This window comes from Anas platyrhynchos, chromosome 11 (assembly GCF_047663525.1).
Source record: "Anas platyrhynchos isolate ZD024472 breed Pekin duck chromosome 11, IASCAAS_PekinDuck_T2T, whole genome shotgun sequence".
NCBI classification, from domain to species: Eukaryota; Metazoa; Chordata; class Aves; order Anseriformes; family Anatidae; genus Anas; species Anas platyrhynchos.
In genome coordinates, this window is record NC_092597.1 from 15,402,534 (window position 1) to 15,421,334 (window position 18,801).

Sequence of the window (18,801 nt, forward strand, 5' to 3'; positions counted from 1 at the left end):
TAAGGCACTAAAATGGAATAATGTGTCTTCATCTAAAAATGTAGATACGTCAGTTTATTTTAGTACATTTGAATTCTTACAAAGATGTTTTCCTTTTGAGATGTGTATTTTCAATTACTTTCAATATACTAATTTATAAATGCATGTGTTGGCAACAGTGTTGAGTTCTTTGAGAAATACAGTGGAGATTTGTCAGGGAATTGTTCAAGGTTTTGGAATACAAAGTAGTTTTTGTTGTACAATGCATGTGCTAAAGAATAGCTTTAGCAGACAAGTTTGACTAAAACACCCAGTAATGCCATGCCGTGTCAGTCCCTGGTGCAAAATGACTCACTCTCTATAGAAATGTAAAATCTCATTATAGAGTCCAGAGTCTTGCACTTCATTCATATATAAGAAATTCCTTTGTCCACAATACTATGCTTTTCTTCGATATCTGTATGCATTTAATTTAAGCTCACAGACACCGTGCTGAGTACTGGTGTACCCCCATCTCAAGCAAATGATCTGTTTGATTGTTATCGTTTTTCTCTGGTTTCTGTAGATTCAAAATGTTACTGTCCTTTATTATTATTATTTTTTTAATTATTATTATTATTATTTTTTTAATGACTGCAGGTGAGCTATGGTTGTCAAACTGGAATGGGTGTTGTGTAATATGTAGAAGTACTGGCCTCAGAGCTGCATTACTTTGGGCTTGTCTCATTCTGTTACTGGTGTTCTGTCTGAACAGTTGTAATGAATGGGAAATGTTCTTTGATGGCACTTTGAAGGACCATAGCAAGAAGCCATCAAAGGGCTGTACACAACCCTTCTGTGCAGGGCTCTGGACCAAGCGTGAAGAAAGCATGTGTGATGGTTACTGGAGCTCCATGGTTTGTACAATGGCACAGAGATGAAGAGATGAAGGCTTTACATAGGAACAGGATTTTGCTCTCTGGAAGGGGGCTGTATTTTGGTACCTGTAAATTGGACTTATTGGCAGGAAAGAATGGGAGATGTAGAAATCTGAACAACTATGGGATGGACTCAGCTTCTTAAATGTACTTCTTGGTGGTTTTACTGCCTCCAATGTTCAGTAGTTCCTGAGGGCATCAAGAATAAAAGCACTGTGGTTTAGAAATTCTTATGTGAAGCCTGTGTTGCTTGCTTTTTCATCCCACTGATGTGGTCAAACAGTGAAAGTTACAGTACTCGTGGGAGGTGCTGAGCAGGCCTGGTGAGGTACCTGGCAAGGATGTCAAGTCTAATACAGATTTCAGGTTAAAAGCATATGAGCTGATGGTTTACCACATCCAAAGGAGAGACTTCAGATCATATTGTGTGCCCCAACTGTAGAGCTACAAACACTGCCATGCCCAGATTCATCTGGTTTAAAAGGTGGTGGGACCCAAAGGTAAAAATCCATCTTCAGGGTAATGGCAGATTGGCTGGGTGAGTTAATAATGAGATCCATTAACCTTTGGGTGGTCCAGCTCGTTTGTGGGGGAATAGAGAGGGTGGAAAAAACCCTGTGTTTGAATTTGTTCTGTATTCAATTCCTTTGAGCAGAGTGCTTTGGGAAGAAAATGCCAGGCCTCGCTGCAGTTGAGATGTTGTGCTAGCTCTCTGTTGCTGTAATCAAGCTTCTGCTCGGTGACAGCTGCTCTTTTTTTTTTTTTTTCCCTTTAAATGTACAACACATTTCTTTTCATGTTATTCAGTAGCTAGTGCTTAAGCTCTGTGCTAATGCTTAAAAAGAATAAAGAATGCATGTAATTAGGAAGTCGGGAAAGCTGCTATATGTTATGGGAAAGAAAGAAAAGATGGCGCTTTTACAGCTACAGTTGAGGGTCTTGCCAAGATTATCTGCATATGGTTACTGATTGCTTAATATTTTCTGTCAAAGAGGCTTATTAAAGGAAATTAAATTAAGCAAGTACTGTATGCATTGTAAGAGAACGAACTTGACCTTTTAGGTTTTGAAGTGGTGGAATACATTCCTTTAAACATATTCTGCTAGAGTAATATTAAACATTATGTAAGCTTCTAGCTCATGTATTTGTCCGGTAACCTTAACTCATTTAGCCCCAGGGTCAGAAGCTTAAATCCCAAAGGGTTTTGCTGACAGACCTGAAGGCAGGAGCAGAGTCATGTCCCCCTTCAAAACGGAAGGGTTGAATTCACGCTGATGGCTTTTTGTCTAAGTGAGAGCCCTCTGACTGGAGCCCTGTGCCGCTGCAGGTGATGCAGAGCTCGGGCTGTGCTGTGCTTTTGGAACCTGGCGTTCCCGGGCTCTACAGACTGCTTGGCACGTAGCTGTTTGCAGTTAATAGAACTGGTGACACTTATCTGCTGTGTTCTGAAGTTCAAGTGGCCATGTGTCTGTGGGAAAGTGCTTTTGCAATTTAAAGGCAGAAGGCCAAAGTTAATTAAATAGTCATAAACAGTGTATGTTATTGGGATAGAAACCCAACCTCATAGGAAGCAGCTTTTCAAGCAAAGGCTTATTGCAATTCCCCTTGAAAGCAAAGGTAGTTATATCTCTTTCTAGCTGTTTTCCCCTCTCTTTGCGTTATTATCTGTTTCTCAAAATAACATCAAGAACATGATCTTCTCTGGGACGTTCGTTACAGTATTTGTGTCCCAGGACTCCTCATTCTTTCAGCCTTGAGTTAGAGATGACATAAATTAATAGCATAAACCAGTCTCTCACTTTGATAAAAGAACATGAGAGGGAACCAATAAATGTCTCCTGAGCAGAGTGCTGAGAAGAACAAAAGTGTATGCAGCTCCTTCTGGGGGGACGCTGCTGGGAACATTGGGGAGGGAAGGCTGGATGAATTATCATTGTGTACGCACAAAATAACCGCTCATTCTAAAATGTTTTATTTCCTGCCTCAGCAGAAATTCTCAGAGCAATTTATCAAGCCACTGCTCATAGCTGTAGGAATATTTTGTCCTGACACTTGGGCAACAAACAGGAACTCTAACTAGGCAGTTCTTTGGTCTTTGGAGTTGGGCTTAATCAGAACTGACATGATGATTAGACCTTTTTTCTGGCAAGTTTTCTCTTTAAGTGACTTAATTACGAACTGTTTCATAGGATCAATATATACTGATGACAAGGCCAGAAGGGATGCTAGTGCATCTGGAACAATTCCTGGAGGTCTCATTCATAAGATATCTCTGTTAGATGCACAGCAGGCTCTCACTGTATGACTGTAAATCTTATGTTAGGAAACTAGTGATTTAGGTAAATATATGGTTTACAGACTGTCAAATGAGTATCTAGAGCTAACTTGTCTAGTAGACACAGATTTACATCAACACTGCCAGAAACGTGTGCCCTTACATCAGATTTGCAAGGCTTTATGAGTCTGTGTCGAATATTAAGGCGGGAGAGAGCTTAGACATAAAACCCGAGTTACTTTATCTCCTCTGCTGTTTAAACCTGAATGGACTAACTCAAACAGGCTCAACTGGCATTAAGAATAGCCTTGCTTGCCATGAGGTATGCTCTAAATGAGAATAATTTCTCAGTATACATAGATTTTGTTAAATGGCTTTTTTATATTTATATAGTACAGGTTCCCTGAATTCCTTTGCTGACTAATGTAAATTCATTGTCATTAAAAACAAAAACTGTCTGTTTATATTCGGGAAAGCAATGGAAAATTTGCTTCATCGTAATGAGAAAATGCTTGCAATACTTGAAGGTACAGAGTGCAGAGGGTATCAAGTGCAGAGGGTAAACACGCTGGCAAAGAAAAGACTCCTTTTCCTGTCTACTCCTTATGGACTTTTACATCTCTTTAATGATAGGAATAATAAAGCCATATAAAATCATTTAAATAAAGACTTTTCCTTTAGTTGTTCCTGTTCTTCTGAACAGAATCAATGCCTTCCCCTGCAGGATTAGTTGGGATAGTAGCTCAATTACTGCTTGCACCAGCTAGTTAACTAAGGGAATGCAGTATCCTATCCAAGACCTGTCTTTCATTCCCATGCGTATGCATGTGAAAATACAAACCAGTATGCATATGGTCTGTAATAGTAGGCTTTGAAGAGTTCAGCTCATCTCCAGTTACAGCAAGTATGTCAAGGAAATTGTACCAGGAGCAATATTTTATATGGCATGGATGTTGCTATAGAATGTGCGGTGTTTCAAAAGGGCCAAAGGCATTTCTCTGACAGGCCTTGAACATATCTCTAAAGAAGGAATGAGCATCAGGCAGTCTGCTGTCCCAAACAAGATACAATTGGAAAATATTAGAAACTGTATAATAACATCAGTGCAATGAGAAGCAAAGCAGTTACCTTCCTGCTCTTCCTGTATCCCTGTCGTTAGTGTTACTGACTGTGACCCGTGTGCAGTTGCAGGGAACGGTATTGCTGTATGCAACACACTGTGTAGGATAAAGACACAGAAAAATTAACTTGAAAAGAAATTTAGGAACAGTAGTTGGCCAGCTTTGCCTATGGACTGTGGTAGCTGGGCAATACTTGATTTGGTTTCAGTTCGTTGTGAATATACACATTGTGAATATTGTGCATCCCAAAATGACACGGGACCAATTAGGAAAAAAAAAATAAGTCTTGCTGTAGTGTCTCTAGTTGGTTTTGGAAGAAATAAATGATGAAATAAAATGAGAAATAAATGATGAAATAAAATGAGAAATAAAAACACACAAAAACATAAACAAGGGCCGTAAGTAGGCTTTCCCCACTTGTCTACAAGGAAGGAACTGGCCTTGTTCGTTTAAGCTTAGTTTGAGTCTTGGTCCGAAGCCGGAGTGAATTGCTTTGCTTTACATCCAGACTCGCCCGCTGGAGACCTGCTGTTCCCTGGCAGCTGGGCCCTCCGGCTGTGCAGCAGAGCACGCTGCTCCGTGCCGTGATGGGAGGTTTGGCCGTAGCATTGCTTAAGTATCGGCTGTGCTGGTCATTGTATTTTTGTACCATACAAGATGGAGACGATAAATAGATGCTAACAGCAGCAAATGCCTTGCTGTGACCAGTCAGCCTTTGTATTTCACACCACCACTTCTTCATTCTGCCCCTGTCCCGCTGACTTCGCTGCAAGAAAAGCTCTTTCCTTCTTGTGAGCTGTCTGTGGCTCAGCAGCGTTGGTGTGTTGTGCGTGAGGGGCGCGTTAGCATCAATGGAAAAGGAACTCTCTGGCTGGATGTACACGTAAACCCACAATAGCCTGGAATCTGTTTCATGAAACCACCTATCTGAGGAGCTATTCGTGGCAGAAAATTAATAGGAAAGATCGATGGATGAAAATAGAAGAAATTACCCCTCTTTTCTCTCCTTGTGAGGAATTCTGAGGTATTTGCTGGCAGCTGGAGGCTGCCAGCTCAGATGTGCTGCTTTTTTCTTCCTTTTTTTTTTTCTTTCTTTTTTTTTTTTTTCCCACTGTGTGTGTGATTTCTTCAGGTTTTGAGCAGAGCCTTACATCCACCCTCGATGGAGAGAAGTGTGTGCCATAAGAAAATAAAGGAAACTCAAAGGAACATATGGCAAAGAGAGATAAGTCATAAAGAGAGGTGAGGCAACTAAGAGAAGGACAGACTAAATGGAAAAACAGTAGTAGGGAGAAGAGACTAAATCAGAAGGCAAGCAGATGAATTTAAGGGGCAGGCAGTTTTATTATTAGCCTTGAAATGTACAAAGAATTACCAAAAGGGGACTTGGGAAGGGGACTTGAATTCTCCTCACTTAGAAGGTGGTGGGGAGAAAGAAAGACATGCAGAGCTACCAGTGATTAGAGCACGAGGAGAAAACATTTCTCAGGATGCTTGGCTTGCCTAATGTTTCTGAGAGAGAGAAAATCTACAAGGCTTAAAAGAAATACTCAAGAGATGGGGGAAAGTGACAGCTCTGCAATTATGTACTGTAATGTGAGGAAAGCATGCAAATAGGGCTGCCAGGAAAACCTGACGCAGGACTTTAGTACCTTAATAGGGCTGACTGCCCCTGGCACAGGCCTGCATGTAATACAATAGTTGTCAGTGGTTAAGTGATTTTCTTGCTCTCCCCTTCCCTGCTTCTTGTTTCAGTTTTTGAACAGAGCCAAACTTTTCTCTTATTTTTTCACAGTTCCATGAAGACGATGATACTCTTAACAAAGACCAGACCCTGGTCCCAGAATTTGAACTTGTGGCATTGGTTTAACCTTGATGCTATGGAGAAGCATCAGTTTTGCTCCCTTTTTCCCCAGAAGGCAAGCAGTGTTTATACTTTGGTCTTGCACTGGGAGCTTCAGTGAGCTTTTAATTGTCTCTAGGACTCTGTGGGATCCCAGCTGGTGGAGGCTGCCTAGAGAATATACTGAATTGCTGCATCCCTTCAGCCAGCGACATGTTTCATTCCTGAGCCTCTTTTCCAGTGTCAGAACTGTGCTGGCTGTCAGAGAAGGACTGGTACAGCTATCAGCCTCCTCTTGCCAAAGGCTGGGATCCTCTGGCTGAAAGGAGAATTTGCAGCAAACCTGACTTAAATCAAGATTCTTACAGGTTCACAAATGAAATGTAAAGTGCTAATATTTTAAATAGGCTTTCAGATGTATTGACTTTGAAGCACTAAATGTTAAACCCCTTCAAAGGTAGTAATTTCTGACAGAGCTTCCTGTAAAGCTTCATTTTTGTTAACTCTGGCAGTGGTGCTGCAGGTAAGAGAAGTGCCAGCTTGAGCTAATTTTCCTAGCACAGATGACTGGGATTTGAGAGGTAACAAAAGGAGGAGGGACAGGAGACTCCCAGAAGAAATTACTGAATCCATTGCAGAAGCAAATGCTATAGAAAATGGAACGTCTGTTGTAATTTAATATTGTTACATGTGCCTCTTGTGTCGGTAGGACTGCCATTGCTTTATAAAGCACAGAGCGCTTCTTTGCAAAAGCGGCTGTTCATTTGAGCCAGGAGCCATTGATCGGAGCTCTTTTGTGCAAGTCGTCTTTCTTCTGAGTATTCAGCTTTGTGTAATTTTAAAACACACAGCTTACTTTCATGGAAATGTATTTGCTGACTGTCAGAATTCTTAAGGCCATGTGAAATGTTTTAGGCCACAGTGCTGTGGATCTTTTTGTGTACGTGATCATTTGTGAGTGTCACATCCAGATGTGCACAGGTAACGCTGCAGCCAAGCATTAGTTTAAGCGTTGGTAATTTCCAAAGTGTTTCCTATGTGATAATTGTAGATGATATACAGAAGTCCTCACCTGTCTGTACATCCTAAGACACAGAATTCGACTGTATTTGTCCTTTATGACTGTTGACTCTTCTACATTGTAGTTGCAGACATATTTTATTTTTCTTTTTAAAGAAGTATTTGTCACCTGTGCAACCATGATGTATGAACATAAAGAAGGGAAGTCTCTGCTATGCTGTACAAGGAGAAACACAAGGACAAAATATTGCTTGAAAAGTAGGCATTAAGTAATAATAATAATATAGTAGTAGTTACTTCAGCCACTGTCAGCTGTTTATGGCTTGAATCTGAAATTAAACAGAGCTCATATTTTGGCAGCGTTTTGAGTCGTGTGCGCTTCTCTGATGAGTCTCATGAGACGGACTTCTAAGTATTTACATGCCGAGAGATTTAGATAAGCACTTGCCGGGGTTTTCAAAAGCATCCAGGTCCCTCATATTTCTTGGGTTTTGTGTGTGTGTGAAAGCTTCTGATCAATTCTATTCTTTTGAAGGAAAAGCACATTTAATTTGATAGAAAACAGCGTTCCATCCCAGTCTGATAAGCTACTGAGCTATTTCACCAATACTCTTCTGGTTGTATCTTTTTCCTATGTTTTTTGTTCTGTTCTTGTTTTCCCTCACTTGTTTCTATTTGTGAGGAAAAGGGGAAACTTGTTAATCCTTGTACCTTCTGGCTTGCATGGAAATGGGTATTCTTTGACACCTATCAGCAGGTTTAATTGCATGATGTTGTTTTGTGCTATGTTTATTGTTAAGACATCAATTTTGCTAAATCCAGCTTAGCATGGTTTTGTTGTTGCTGAGCTCTGGCAGATTTATATATATATAAAAAAAAAAAAAGCTAAAACTCACAGGGACAAAAAAAGTATAGAAGTGACTGAACTAGGGAATATTTTGTAAAATATTTCCCTCATAGTTTTGCTAATAGTCCATTAATCTCCTTGTCAGCACAGGAGAGCAGCTCTACTATTTACTTGCATAATCAGTATTTAACATTTTGGTTACTCATGTATTATTTTCAGATGTTGCCCCAGTGTAACTGTATGTAATGGGTTATGATCTTCATGGAGGCTTTGAACTTTGGAAGTTCCTTGCTTTGCATACAATTTCAAGGAGCTTTTATGTAATATTTTTTGAAGTTTTGCTTTGGAATGAAGGTGTTCAGTTGGACAGCACAGTTTGTTCAATTCCTAATTTGGGTCAAATGTTTTATACAGTCTTGAGCAAACTGTGTTCAACTTTCTGCTACCCAACTGCCTGCATATTTAGGCCAAAACCTTTTTTTTTTTTTAATGTTTATTTTTTTAGGGATTTTCCTCTTTTGTAAGATGAACATTGTTTAGGGATTAGAACTATGCATGGTTGCATAGGTCAGCAGGAAGCTCACATTATTTTTCAGATTTTAGGAGGATTAACAGTCAAAATTTGAGACCCAGAACAGTAAATGTGGTCAGTTTGAACAGAGAAAACAGATGAAAACACTCCTCGTTTCACTTTTCTAACACAGTCTACGATAGTGTATAAATCCTTTCTTGCACAAATTGTGTACTCAGATGGTTTAATTTTGTTCTCCGACAAAGGCTGAAATTGCATTCTTTAATAAAGTTTAGTGACAGTGCAGTAATTGACAAGTCACGATTTGTATCCTGTAAATGTAACTTCTCATTTCTTTGCCTATTTGAAATATGTACAGCGTATTTTTTGTCAAACAGCTTTCGTCAAGGCAATGGAGATCTGGGACTGGCATCCTAACTGCAAAATTACCACTTACAGTGGGGCCAAAGCATCAGTTTACCTCAAATTCAATCAAGTACTTAGGCTTCCAGTTTTACCCCTAAATTCCTGGCATCGTAGGAGCTTAAATGTGTGATTGAATCAGTACCAGTTTGCTTCTCATTTTTCCTGTAGCATCAAAACCTGTAGCAGTGGCAAAGAAGTAATTCCTGCTTGGAGCTGAAAGTCTGCAATCCGGAACGATGAGCAAGAGATACCATCCGTACAAGGCTCTTTTAATGAGAAGCTCAAGACTTCTGAAATGCCACAGCAAGAGTCAGGCTGTCAGCTACATAGCAAGCATAAAACATTCAGAAATATGTTAAGAGCTCAAATGAGAGGCATTTAAAAGAGCAGGCTTTCTTAGAGGGAGGGGCAGCACCCTTCTCAATGTACAGACTTGCTTGTGGAAGTCTAGACTACACAGTCTGTATTTACCCATACTTTGGCAGGATTTTGTTAATAAGGTTAATTTAAATGGCTGCCTGATTGTGTACTCATCGGATCAGCTGGGTACAGGATTTTAAGTGTTGACCAAATAACAGCAAGTGTTCAGCATTCCTGACCCTACTTAAAACTCCTTCTGGCACGGACTTTTTGTGTCTAGCTTTCTGTGCAACAACTCAGAGGAGCATTAGAGCGATAGTGTAACGTCTGCAGTTCCCTGAGCTCTGGCAAACAACAAAGAAACAAACAAAAAAAACCTTACGTACCCTTACATATAAGAAACATATTAGGAAGATGAATCACATGGAGAAGTTCTAAGTATAGCCATCATAGAAAGGAGATTTGGAAATTATTATTTTTTTTTTCACAAATACAGCAAATGGAGCCATAAATAATATTTCACTGGAGGTTACTGGTGGCTTTCATAAAGTGCAGGACCACAACTGACACTGTCCTGTTATTGTAGCTGACTTGATTGTTTAATTCCAGCCACTTCATCTCACCTCAGCTTTGCCAGAACAGCATGCCCTTCTCTTTTGAAAAATTGCTGTTGTGATAATGCTCCCAGCTGGCAGAATCTTTTGTTTTGACTATGCAAAATCTTATGGCTTGTTCAGCTAATTGCACTCTTCACATTCTCATCTTTTTTTTTTTTTTTTTTTTCATCATGTATGTCCTTCCTGAAGAAAAGGCGGCACTCATCAACCAGAAATCTCATTCATGTTGTGCTTGAGCTCCGGGTGTTTTCCTTCTTCAGAGGGGTTGCCAAAGCAAAGCTTTTAGTTTGATTAAATACATTTGGACATGTACCTAGGTGTCTTCAGCAAGCCTTACTCATGTGAATTGATTTAAATTAGGAGAGATCCCACTAAGTGGGGTAGAAGAACTGTACGTAGAATAATTGAAATCAGTGGGAATTCTCACCTGTGTGGTTACGAGTCCCTAGCACTGTTAGTTTTATAGCAGAACCTCGCACTGAGCAGCTGGTGAGTTGCTGGAAGAGACGTCTTAGGTTATCTCTGAGGTGCGTGTAATTTGATGTTATTGCTCAAATGTTTCTGTAGGAACCAATACTTGCAAGGGCTTTCTTGATCCCAGAATCCATGGCTCGCACAATTTGAGCTTCCTTTCTGAATAAAATTGTGCTGCCTCTTCTGCACCTCTGCCAGAGCTCTGCTGTTGCAGCTCGGCTGCGGTGGCTCGACGCTGCCTGCAGCCACCCGGGTGAATCCTCGTTCTGTGATGGGACCAGGTCGTTTTGTCTTAATGGAGCTCATGGGGTTTTGATGGGTTGGGTCCATTCCTGGTGATACTGGCAGCTGTAGGGCTGGCTGCAGTGGTCTCAGCTGATCCCCTGGCTGGGTTTTCTTGACACTTTGTGTCATGCTCTGCTGTGAAAGGTTGGCACCCTTTTAGAGTGAAGGCTTAACAGTAATTGTGTCTACAGGCAGCCTCTAAAATGTGAAATGTTTGCAGCTGACTTCATGTTGCACCAGAGTATCACCATGCAGGAAGGCTGCATGTGGGGACACCCTCAGGTCCCTGCTTCCCCAGCGAGTCATATTGCAACCATATTTCCCTTCTATTCTTCTTTATTTGTCTTATTCTTTTATACCTCAGTTCATCTGCCTTTGTAAAATAATCTATTGTGACCCTGTTGGACCTGTTTGTGTGAGAAATTACAAATAATGAAATCAGCGGTTCATAAATATTAGCGGCGATAAGAACGTTCCTCATGTATACAAAAAGCGTTGCCAGTACTTTTGTTCATTTGTTTAACTTTGTGTGTGTGTGATTCAGAGATCTCTATGAGACGGTATGTTTTGCTTGGGAAACCGGCCCTTGGGATTTTTGGTGTCCTTATAGGGAGCCTGGGTGGTGGGGTTTTGTTTTGTTTATTTGCTTTGGGTTTGAAGTTTTTGTTTGTTTGTTTTTAGTACAAAATGGAATTTCCTACAAAAGATTGTGCTTTGAAAATGAAGTGGAGCTCAGGTCTTATTTTTAATTTTTATAAGTTGTATTAAGTTTTTTAAAATTAGGGAATATTTAAGAACATTTAAAGAAATGCATCTTATCAGGCCTCAAATGTAGCACAATTTTAAATCCCTCATATTTAAAACAAACAAACAAAACCCAGCCAAACAGAGCTCTCTTGGGTACTGTGATTCTTGTTCGCAGCTGAGACAGGCTTTGCTAGTGGATCCACCACAAATCCCTGAGGGAAGCTTGGGTGTAAGACATGCCCTTCCTTTATTCAAGACTGTGAACACAGTCATGGGCTGAATTTGAAGTACAGGCACGTACTATAGTTGATGCATTTTTATTTCTACTTGAAATATCTGGGAGTAGAGAGATTTGGTGAAATGCTAGGACGTGAACTCCTGTGGCCATGGGTGTGATCTTCTGAAGTTCTGGTTCAGCTCCTTGTGAAGGGCAGGGAGTTGCAAGAGAAACATCTGTCTGTATCTAACTATTTTTTTTTTTTTGTCTTTCCCCCTGCATTCATATAACAACGTCCTCTGCAGTAGGTACTGCCAGAATGCTCTTTTAATCTTTGTATCCGTAATGTGATTATAATTTTTAATCAATGTTAATGTCCCATATAAATTCAAAAATAGTATAGGACATTTTATAATTGCATATAATCTGTTAGCCTCAATTCCTTAAACATCCACGTGCAAGCATTGATGAATTCAGGGAGATTTTATACCACTCCTGTAGCCCTGAGTACGTCACGTAGCCAACAAAACCCTTTGGGCTGGAAGGCAGACCAGCACCTTGCTTCTCTAATCTGAAAGAGCATTCTGGAAAAGGACAAAAATAAAAATCTCTCTCCTCTCAGGAGGCTGAACACTGCAAGGAAGCACTGCCTCAGCCAGAAGACACCTTGCCAGCCATCTTTTCCTTTGCATTGCTTATGACAGGCATGTAATTAAAAAAATAATAATTCCTCAGAAAGCCGTTAGTGTCGTCGCATTGCATTACATCTTCTGCGCATAAGGACTTAACACCAAACAAAACGATTACGTGGCTGGAGGGCAATAACCGAAAGGTTTAATGCTTTATTAAGAGAAGCGTTAACTATTATGCATTAACCATGCTGGAATGCAGTGTTTTGCACCGAGCACGGTACGTGAAGATACGCCTTAATGTATTTGTGCAGCTTGGCCCAGCGATAGGTTTCTGTGGGAGCTGGAGCAGGGTAGTTACATTATTTCCTGGCTTTCTCTGTATTAACTTTGGGATGAATCTATTAGTTTTCCCAATTGATTGCTTCTTTCTGTTTTTAGAGGGAATATTTTCATAGCTTTGGGCTTTTTAGTTAAAAGATTTTTTTTTTTCTCCCCTTAAAATCTAGGTTTTGCCTCCTGGGTTTGATAGCATGCATATTTATGACAAATGAAGGAATTTTCCATCCCATTAAAGTTTCAACAAATAATTTCAACAGATACTCATTCAGAACAAAATAAATGCTGTTACGTGGTGAAGGGTCAATAAAAGCTCTCAGTCTTTAACAGCATAAGATATCTTTCATTTGGTCATTAAATAGCACTTGATGACTTCTTGGCCAGTTACATACAAGGGAGTTTTGCTGGCTAATTAAGGACTTACTCAGCTACTGTTGAAACAAGTGGAGCTCAAGAACAAAAAACCTGTGATGGTTCAATCATCTGTTGCAAAAGAAAGGCAAAGCAAGTGAAAAAGAAGGTCAGAGTCTGTGTGCAGGTATTGGCCGGCAAGAACCGTATTAACTTGTGTTACAAAATACCCAGTGGATGTATAAAAAATAGGGTAATTGTTTTGAGATTTTTATCAGCTCTCTGTTGGTCTGGGATATTTTTGGCAGTTTCTGGTGCTCAGTAACCCTCCTTAGTGAAATATGAAAAGGAATTGTAATTCACATTTAGTGGATGTGATATACAAAGCACTGGAAAAAGACAGTGTTCTTCTGAAGCCTGTTTTCACAACCCATCTGAGGGCAAAGAAGTGCGCCATTCCTGTGCAATAAGAGGTATAAATCTTAACATACTTCAGATAAAAGTACTGAAAAATTATATGGAGGCTTGAGGCCTTTTTAGTTCAGAGTTTTCTTGAGGCGTAGGCTTTAGTTTAAACTGCAGATAGTTTGTGTGCTCAGCTCTTGCTTCGTTACAACAGAACAAATCAAAAGAAAATTAAATTACTGGAAAGAAATTAAAGTAACAAAGAACAGGTGTGAGAACAATCTGGATATTATGTTTATGGAAAAAATGTTTTTCAGAGAATTTCTTGGAATATAAATTCCTCAGAAGATAAATATTTGCAGGTTTTTAAGACTGTGTAATAAAATTGCAATTTGCATGTTGAACAATAGTTGGATATACAGAGAGCTTAAATAGAAATCACTATAGCTGAAATGGTCTCTTTCAAAAACTTTTTTTTTTTCTCCCAGATTTGTCTTCCTAGAAAGTTCCACAGTGAGCCTGTCCTGTTTCAGTTTTCCATTATTCCAAAGAACAGCAGGATCTAGCAAGAAGCTGCAACCAAGAGCATTTGTGTACAAACTGCTGTGTTTCTTTATGCAAAAAGGTTTTCTCTTCTGTCATACTGAGCGTGCAAGGTCTGTCATGAACTGTGGCATGGCAGGTATTGCATGTAGCTGCAAAGGAGAGGTGGTAGTAAAATGGGAGATTTGAAACTGGCTTTGTGTTCTTGTTTAAGGGTAGCTTTGTTTTACTCCAACCTCACTGACTCTTAACAAGTCAAATGTGATGGAGGGAGTTTACACAGACACCTGAGAGGAAGAAAACTTTATGGATTTGCAGGTGGGGAGCTGTTCCTGGGCATAAATAGTAATCTGGAGGAACCCCAATTAGCTCTGCTAAATGGCTTTAGCTTCGGGCCTAGCACTGGAGCAGTAAGGGAGTGGTGGCCCCGCGGTGTGAACTGGATGTTTCAGAGGCCCAACATTTTGGTTCTGTCCCTGTGTAGTGGAAGACTCAGCACCGTGGCACCTGGCTGCCTGGTCTGGAGATGAAGATCAGCATTCTTCCCATGCAAACAATTCGAGGCTCCCACGGAGTTTGGGCTCTGTGTGACGGCAGCAGTTTTGCCTTTGATTAGCTGACTCACAAACACCGATAGACGCTGCCTTGTAATTACACGGCCCTGTAGCTGGGCAGGCTTCTATTTAAGATCAAAGCATTTTGCTGCTTGATATAATGCATGTAAATGATGCTCAGCAGATAGAGAATTAAAACTCAGCAGTTGTCTCCTTTATGCATCCATTTGCACTGATTAATTTGGTGTTCTGTGACTTTTAATTGGAAGAGTGGCAGTACTAGTTTTATAACTCCTAAATTCGCTGTGATCAGAACAAAAGCTGTTGTGTCTAAACGTGAGAATAGTAAAGCAGATCCTGGTTATGCCAATATGAAATAAGCTGTCATGGTAAAATTTAAGGATAACCATTAGAGTTTTATACCAATTTTTACTGTCAGAAGCTCAGAACAAACTGTAAGGAATCAGTCTACCATATCTCTGAGAGCACTGAAGTCCTCATTCTCCTTTTAGAAGGAAACGAGAGCTCAGATTAATTATCACTGGAACTGTCTGCTTGGTTAGAAACTGCAGGGTCATGAAAGTTTTTGTGTGAACAAACATTTTTCTTCTAGTGAGTCCTCTTGCTCATTGATTTTGTTGTGCATTACTTAGGTAGCTTTCGGTGAGTGTATGAAACCATGCCTGTGGATCCTGTGGCTGGCTCTGTGCAGTTGCGTTCCCACAGACTGTAAATGCAGATTTAGAATCAGTTGGGTGAGTTGGAAAGGCCCTCCAGGTTCTGATCTCTTCTAAGCTGAACGTAGACACCAGGCTGATGTCTTCCACAGGCTCTGGGAGTGCACTCTGTCCCATCATCCAAACTGCTAATTCAATTTTTCCATTACTCTCCACAAATTGTAGATACAGAATGTCTTTTGCTCTCTGAGAGCTGGTGCATAGAAACCTCTGTTGTCCCGTGACCTTGGATCCAACCCTGATGCTTTCCTCATTCCCTGCTGCTTCAGCAAACCCAGTGGTCACCGCACAAGGTGGTGACTCAGGGCTGCTGCAGTTTCTCCCTTGGTGAGCGGCACCAAATGTTACCCGTTTAAAACACAGTGAGGAGTTTTGCATCATTGCAGAAGAGAAACCAAAACTAAAGGTGAATGGCAGTATTTGAGCAGATGAATGTGCAGGGAGGGTGAGCAGGCTGCAGCCTGGTGCTGGCACGTCTGCCAGTGCTGGGAGGGGAACACAGCCCTGCCAGCTGGGTGGAAACACCTTGGATCAGCCCCTGCACTCCTGGCAAAAACAGCATCAAGCCTAAGTTTTGGACTGCTAATCCAGGGAGGTGTGCGTGACCGTGTATAGCCAATGGTAAGCCAGGGAGAGCTAAGGGATGCCAGCGGATAAATGGAGATGCCTTAAGGCTTTTATTGAGAACATATCACCTTGCAGTGCAGCAGATGAGAAACTGCATTCTTCAGTCTTTGTCAGTCTTCCAATGAGTCAGTGGAGTTGCTGGGTGGTTTTCTGTCTTTTTTTTTTTCTTTTTCTTTTTTCTTTTAAATCCCTGGCATTATCATTAGTGAGTGAACTTTCTACCTGTCCACCCCGCTTCTTGTTGAAATGTTCAGCTCCATTCTCTCCAAGGGCGGGACATTTCATTGTTACAGCCATTTGGCGCAGTAATTTATTATTAATTATGCTTTCACAGTCGAGCAATCACGTTACCTCACTGCATTTATCTTCTGCCAACACATAAATGGATTATTTGTAATGAGACAGTTATGGGTAGATGCTGAATGTGGATTTTACAACTTCAGCCTAAGAAGGATAAATCCCCCGCTGCACTCAGCCTTCTGAAGGGGATCACCATGCAAGGGCTCAGGAAGCCACGGATCTGTTCAGTGCCTGCTAGAGAAGGAAAACATGTGTGAGGCTGTGGAAAATAGCACTGATTGTTTCAGGAATTACCATTACACAGAAAAGAGACAAACTGCCAGAATAAAGAAGTTGCACGGTTTCTGATAGGCAGCTTTTCACATTCTGTAAAAGCCCCTTTCTGCAACAGCTCCTTTCTCCATCCCTGCCCAAGGACTCCTGAGACCTACCTGTGGAGGCGCAGGCAGTGTCCCCCTCCCTGTGTGGCCTCAGGTCACTCCTGTGCGGTGACATCTGATGGTGGGAAGGTGCTGACTGCCACAGCTCTCTGGTGCCTGAGCTGCCTCATCTCTGATCTACTTTTGTGCCTGTTTTATCAGTGCTCTGGAAAAGAGAGAATCTCCTGAAGTTTGTAGGCTGCTAGGGAAAAACAAGCACAAAAACTGTGAGTCTTACTGTAAAGCCAATAGAAGTAATTAGTAGCACGGCTCTTTGAACTCACCTTTTCCCTTAAGCACATATATTCCTTTGGCTGTGTGGTAGCAGTGATATTGGTGCAAGGGCAGCTGCCGCTGAGCTCCCAGCCCTGCTTCATCAGCTCGTTGCTTTTTGGCGAGGCAGCAGCGGGCTCCCCGCACACCTGTGCCGTGCAGGCTGCGGCTGAGGAGAGGGAAGCACTGAGCTGCAAAGAGTCATGACCCATTTTCAGATTATGCAAGTCTCCAAGGCCCTTTTAATTCAGGGAAATAAATTCTCTTTTAGAAGGTGCTGAGGATGAACAAAACACTTTACTGGGGGCAGGTTTGGTGAATGCCAGCAGTCGATGAGCCAGGCCTGGGTTTCACATCACACTGTTACAGATTCAGTGCTAAGAGTCCATTAAAGCAGAGGAATGTCTACCAGCATAATTCCTGCAAAAATAGGAATTTGTTTGATGTTTGTTTAATGTGTGTTAAATGGCTTGTCTCATAGTGGCGTAATGCTTTAAAAGGCTGTGTTGCGCTGGGTAGGGATCTGCCTGTTCTTTCGTTCTGTTGCAGTGCAGGTGCCGCACGTTGCAAGAAGCAGCCAGCTGAGAGCTGCTAGACCGTTTATGCTTAGCCATGATTTAGTGAGGACCAGAGTCAGGTCTGATGGCCTGGAGTTTTTATGCAAGAGGTGGATAACATTATAGCTGTCTTAAGAAGGTTTACTGAAATCCTTGATTTCAAACCATTGCTCAGAGTTTCCGAAGAATGTGTAGCGTTTTTGTTTGCAGTGTCATAAGGATGCTCGGTCATGCAGGTGGTCACAGTGCTGCATCTTTCCCGAGTCGGTTCCTTCCACGGGTCTGCACGGTGTGTAATTGCCACCAGCAGGGATGGGAGCTGTATTTGTGGGCTTAATGGCACTTAGATGTCCAGAGCTGGAGAAATATCCCTGAAAGCATTACTCTGGATTCACCTGCAGTCAGACTCTGGTCACTCTGCCTGAAATAAGCAGTGTTGGTTGTGCCTTTAGGGTACAAACTGTTAAAGCATGAGAAGTCACTTCAGTGACTTCAGCTGTAAATTCACACCTCTGTTTCTATTGAAATGAGCGTTTCATTTCCAAGAGGAAGGTTACTCTTCTCCTGCACAGTTGTTGCATATTTTCTAATCTGGGGGGAATTCTTGTGGCTCTCAGAGATATTTGTTCTCTAAAAATAATGATGCATTTTTTTTAATTGTTATTAAATTTGTCTTTACAGTTGTTCAGTGAAAAAATAAGTGGAGCTGAAGGAACAAAATTAGATGAAGAATTTCAAGAGATGGAGAGGGTAAGGAAAGCAATACAAGCTTTTCAACACTAAGCTATTGCAAAATCAAAAGTCTTTCACATTTCAGATGCTAGAATGGTATTATAGATTTACATGAGGGAAATACTTAATTCAAAACATAAATATGTAAGAATAAGTGCAAATTTATCCTTGATTCTTGTCAGCTCGGTCAGGGGAGAAGAGACATGCAGAAAGGCTGTCTGAGCAGAGGAAACTCAAGAGGACACCTCTTGACAGTGAAGGGAAGCTCTTCCAAGACTGGTGTAAAGCACCAAGAGACGTGTCTCTCTGTCTATGTGGGAAATTAGTGAGAGAGAAAAAATTCTCATAATTCTGAATTATATTTTTTAGATTAAATCCATAGTCAGGAATTAATATGAATTGTTGTGGAAATTGAGATGTTTGTTATCGACTTACTCATGGTGGGTGTTTCAAATCAAACTGCGTTAATGTCACTTTCTCCTTTCTGAGCTTTTAAGTGCTTTTTATCACCATTGTCTTTTCAATATATTTTAATGTACATAGTGGACCTAGGTCACAGCTTTTATTGTTGGCAGATTGAAGAAAAAATCTTGTGTGAGTTGTTTTTTTTTTTTCAACGTGCATATTTAGGATTTATGATCTAAACAGGCTTCTAGGTTTCATTTTCTTTGGCTTCAGAACAATTATTTCCTTTCT

General features: G+C 40.9%; 1 protein-coding gene and 1 long non-coding RNA gene across 4 annotated transcripts in view; one reads left to right on the forward strand and one right to left on the reverse strand.

Moving 5' to 3' along the window:
* SH3GL3 (SH3 domain containing GRB2 like 3, endophilin A3) overlaps positions 1–18,801 on the forward strand; it is a 60,067-nt gene that overhangs the window by 24,976 nt on the left and 16,290 nt on the right. For both annotated transcript variants that reach the window (XM_072043449.1, XM_027466454.3), the window contains one exon: positions 18,055–18,123. In XM_072043449.1, coding sequence (XP_071899550.1) covers positions 18,115–18,123 — 9 coding nt within the window. In that variant the 5' untranslated portion in view covers positions 18,055–18,114. The remainder of the gene's footprint in view (positions 1–18,054; positions 18,124–18,801) is intronic.
* Positions 15,696–17,029, reverse strand: LOC106019351 (uncharacterized). Of its 2 annotated transcripts, none has more exons than XR_002405381.4 (3): positions 16,828–17,029; positions 16,556–16,709; positions 15,696–16,358 (listed from the first exon to the last, which is right to left on the reverse strand). It is a non-coding gene; the product is annotated as an uncharacterized lncRNA (long non-coding RNA). The 2 variants fall into 2 exon arrangements; XR_001194096.5 differs by lacking the exon at positions 16,828–17,029 and adding an exon at positions 16,782–16,814.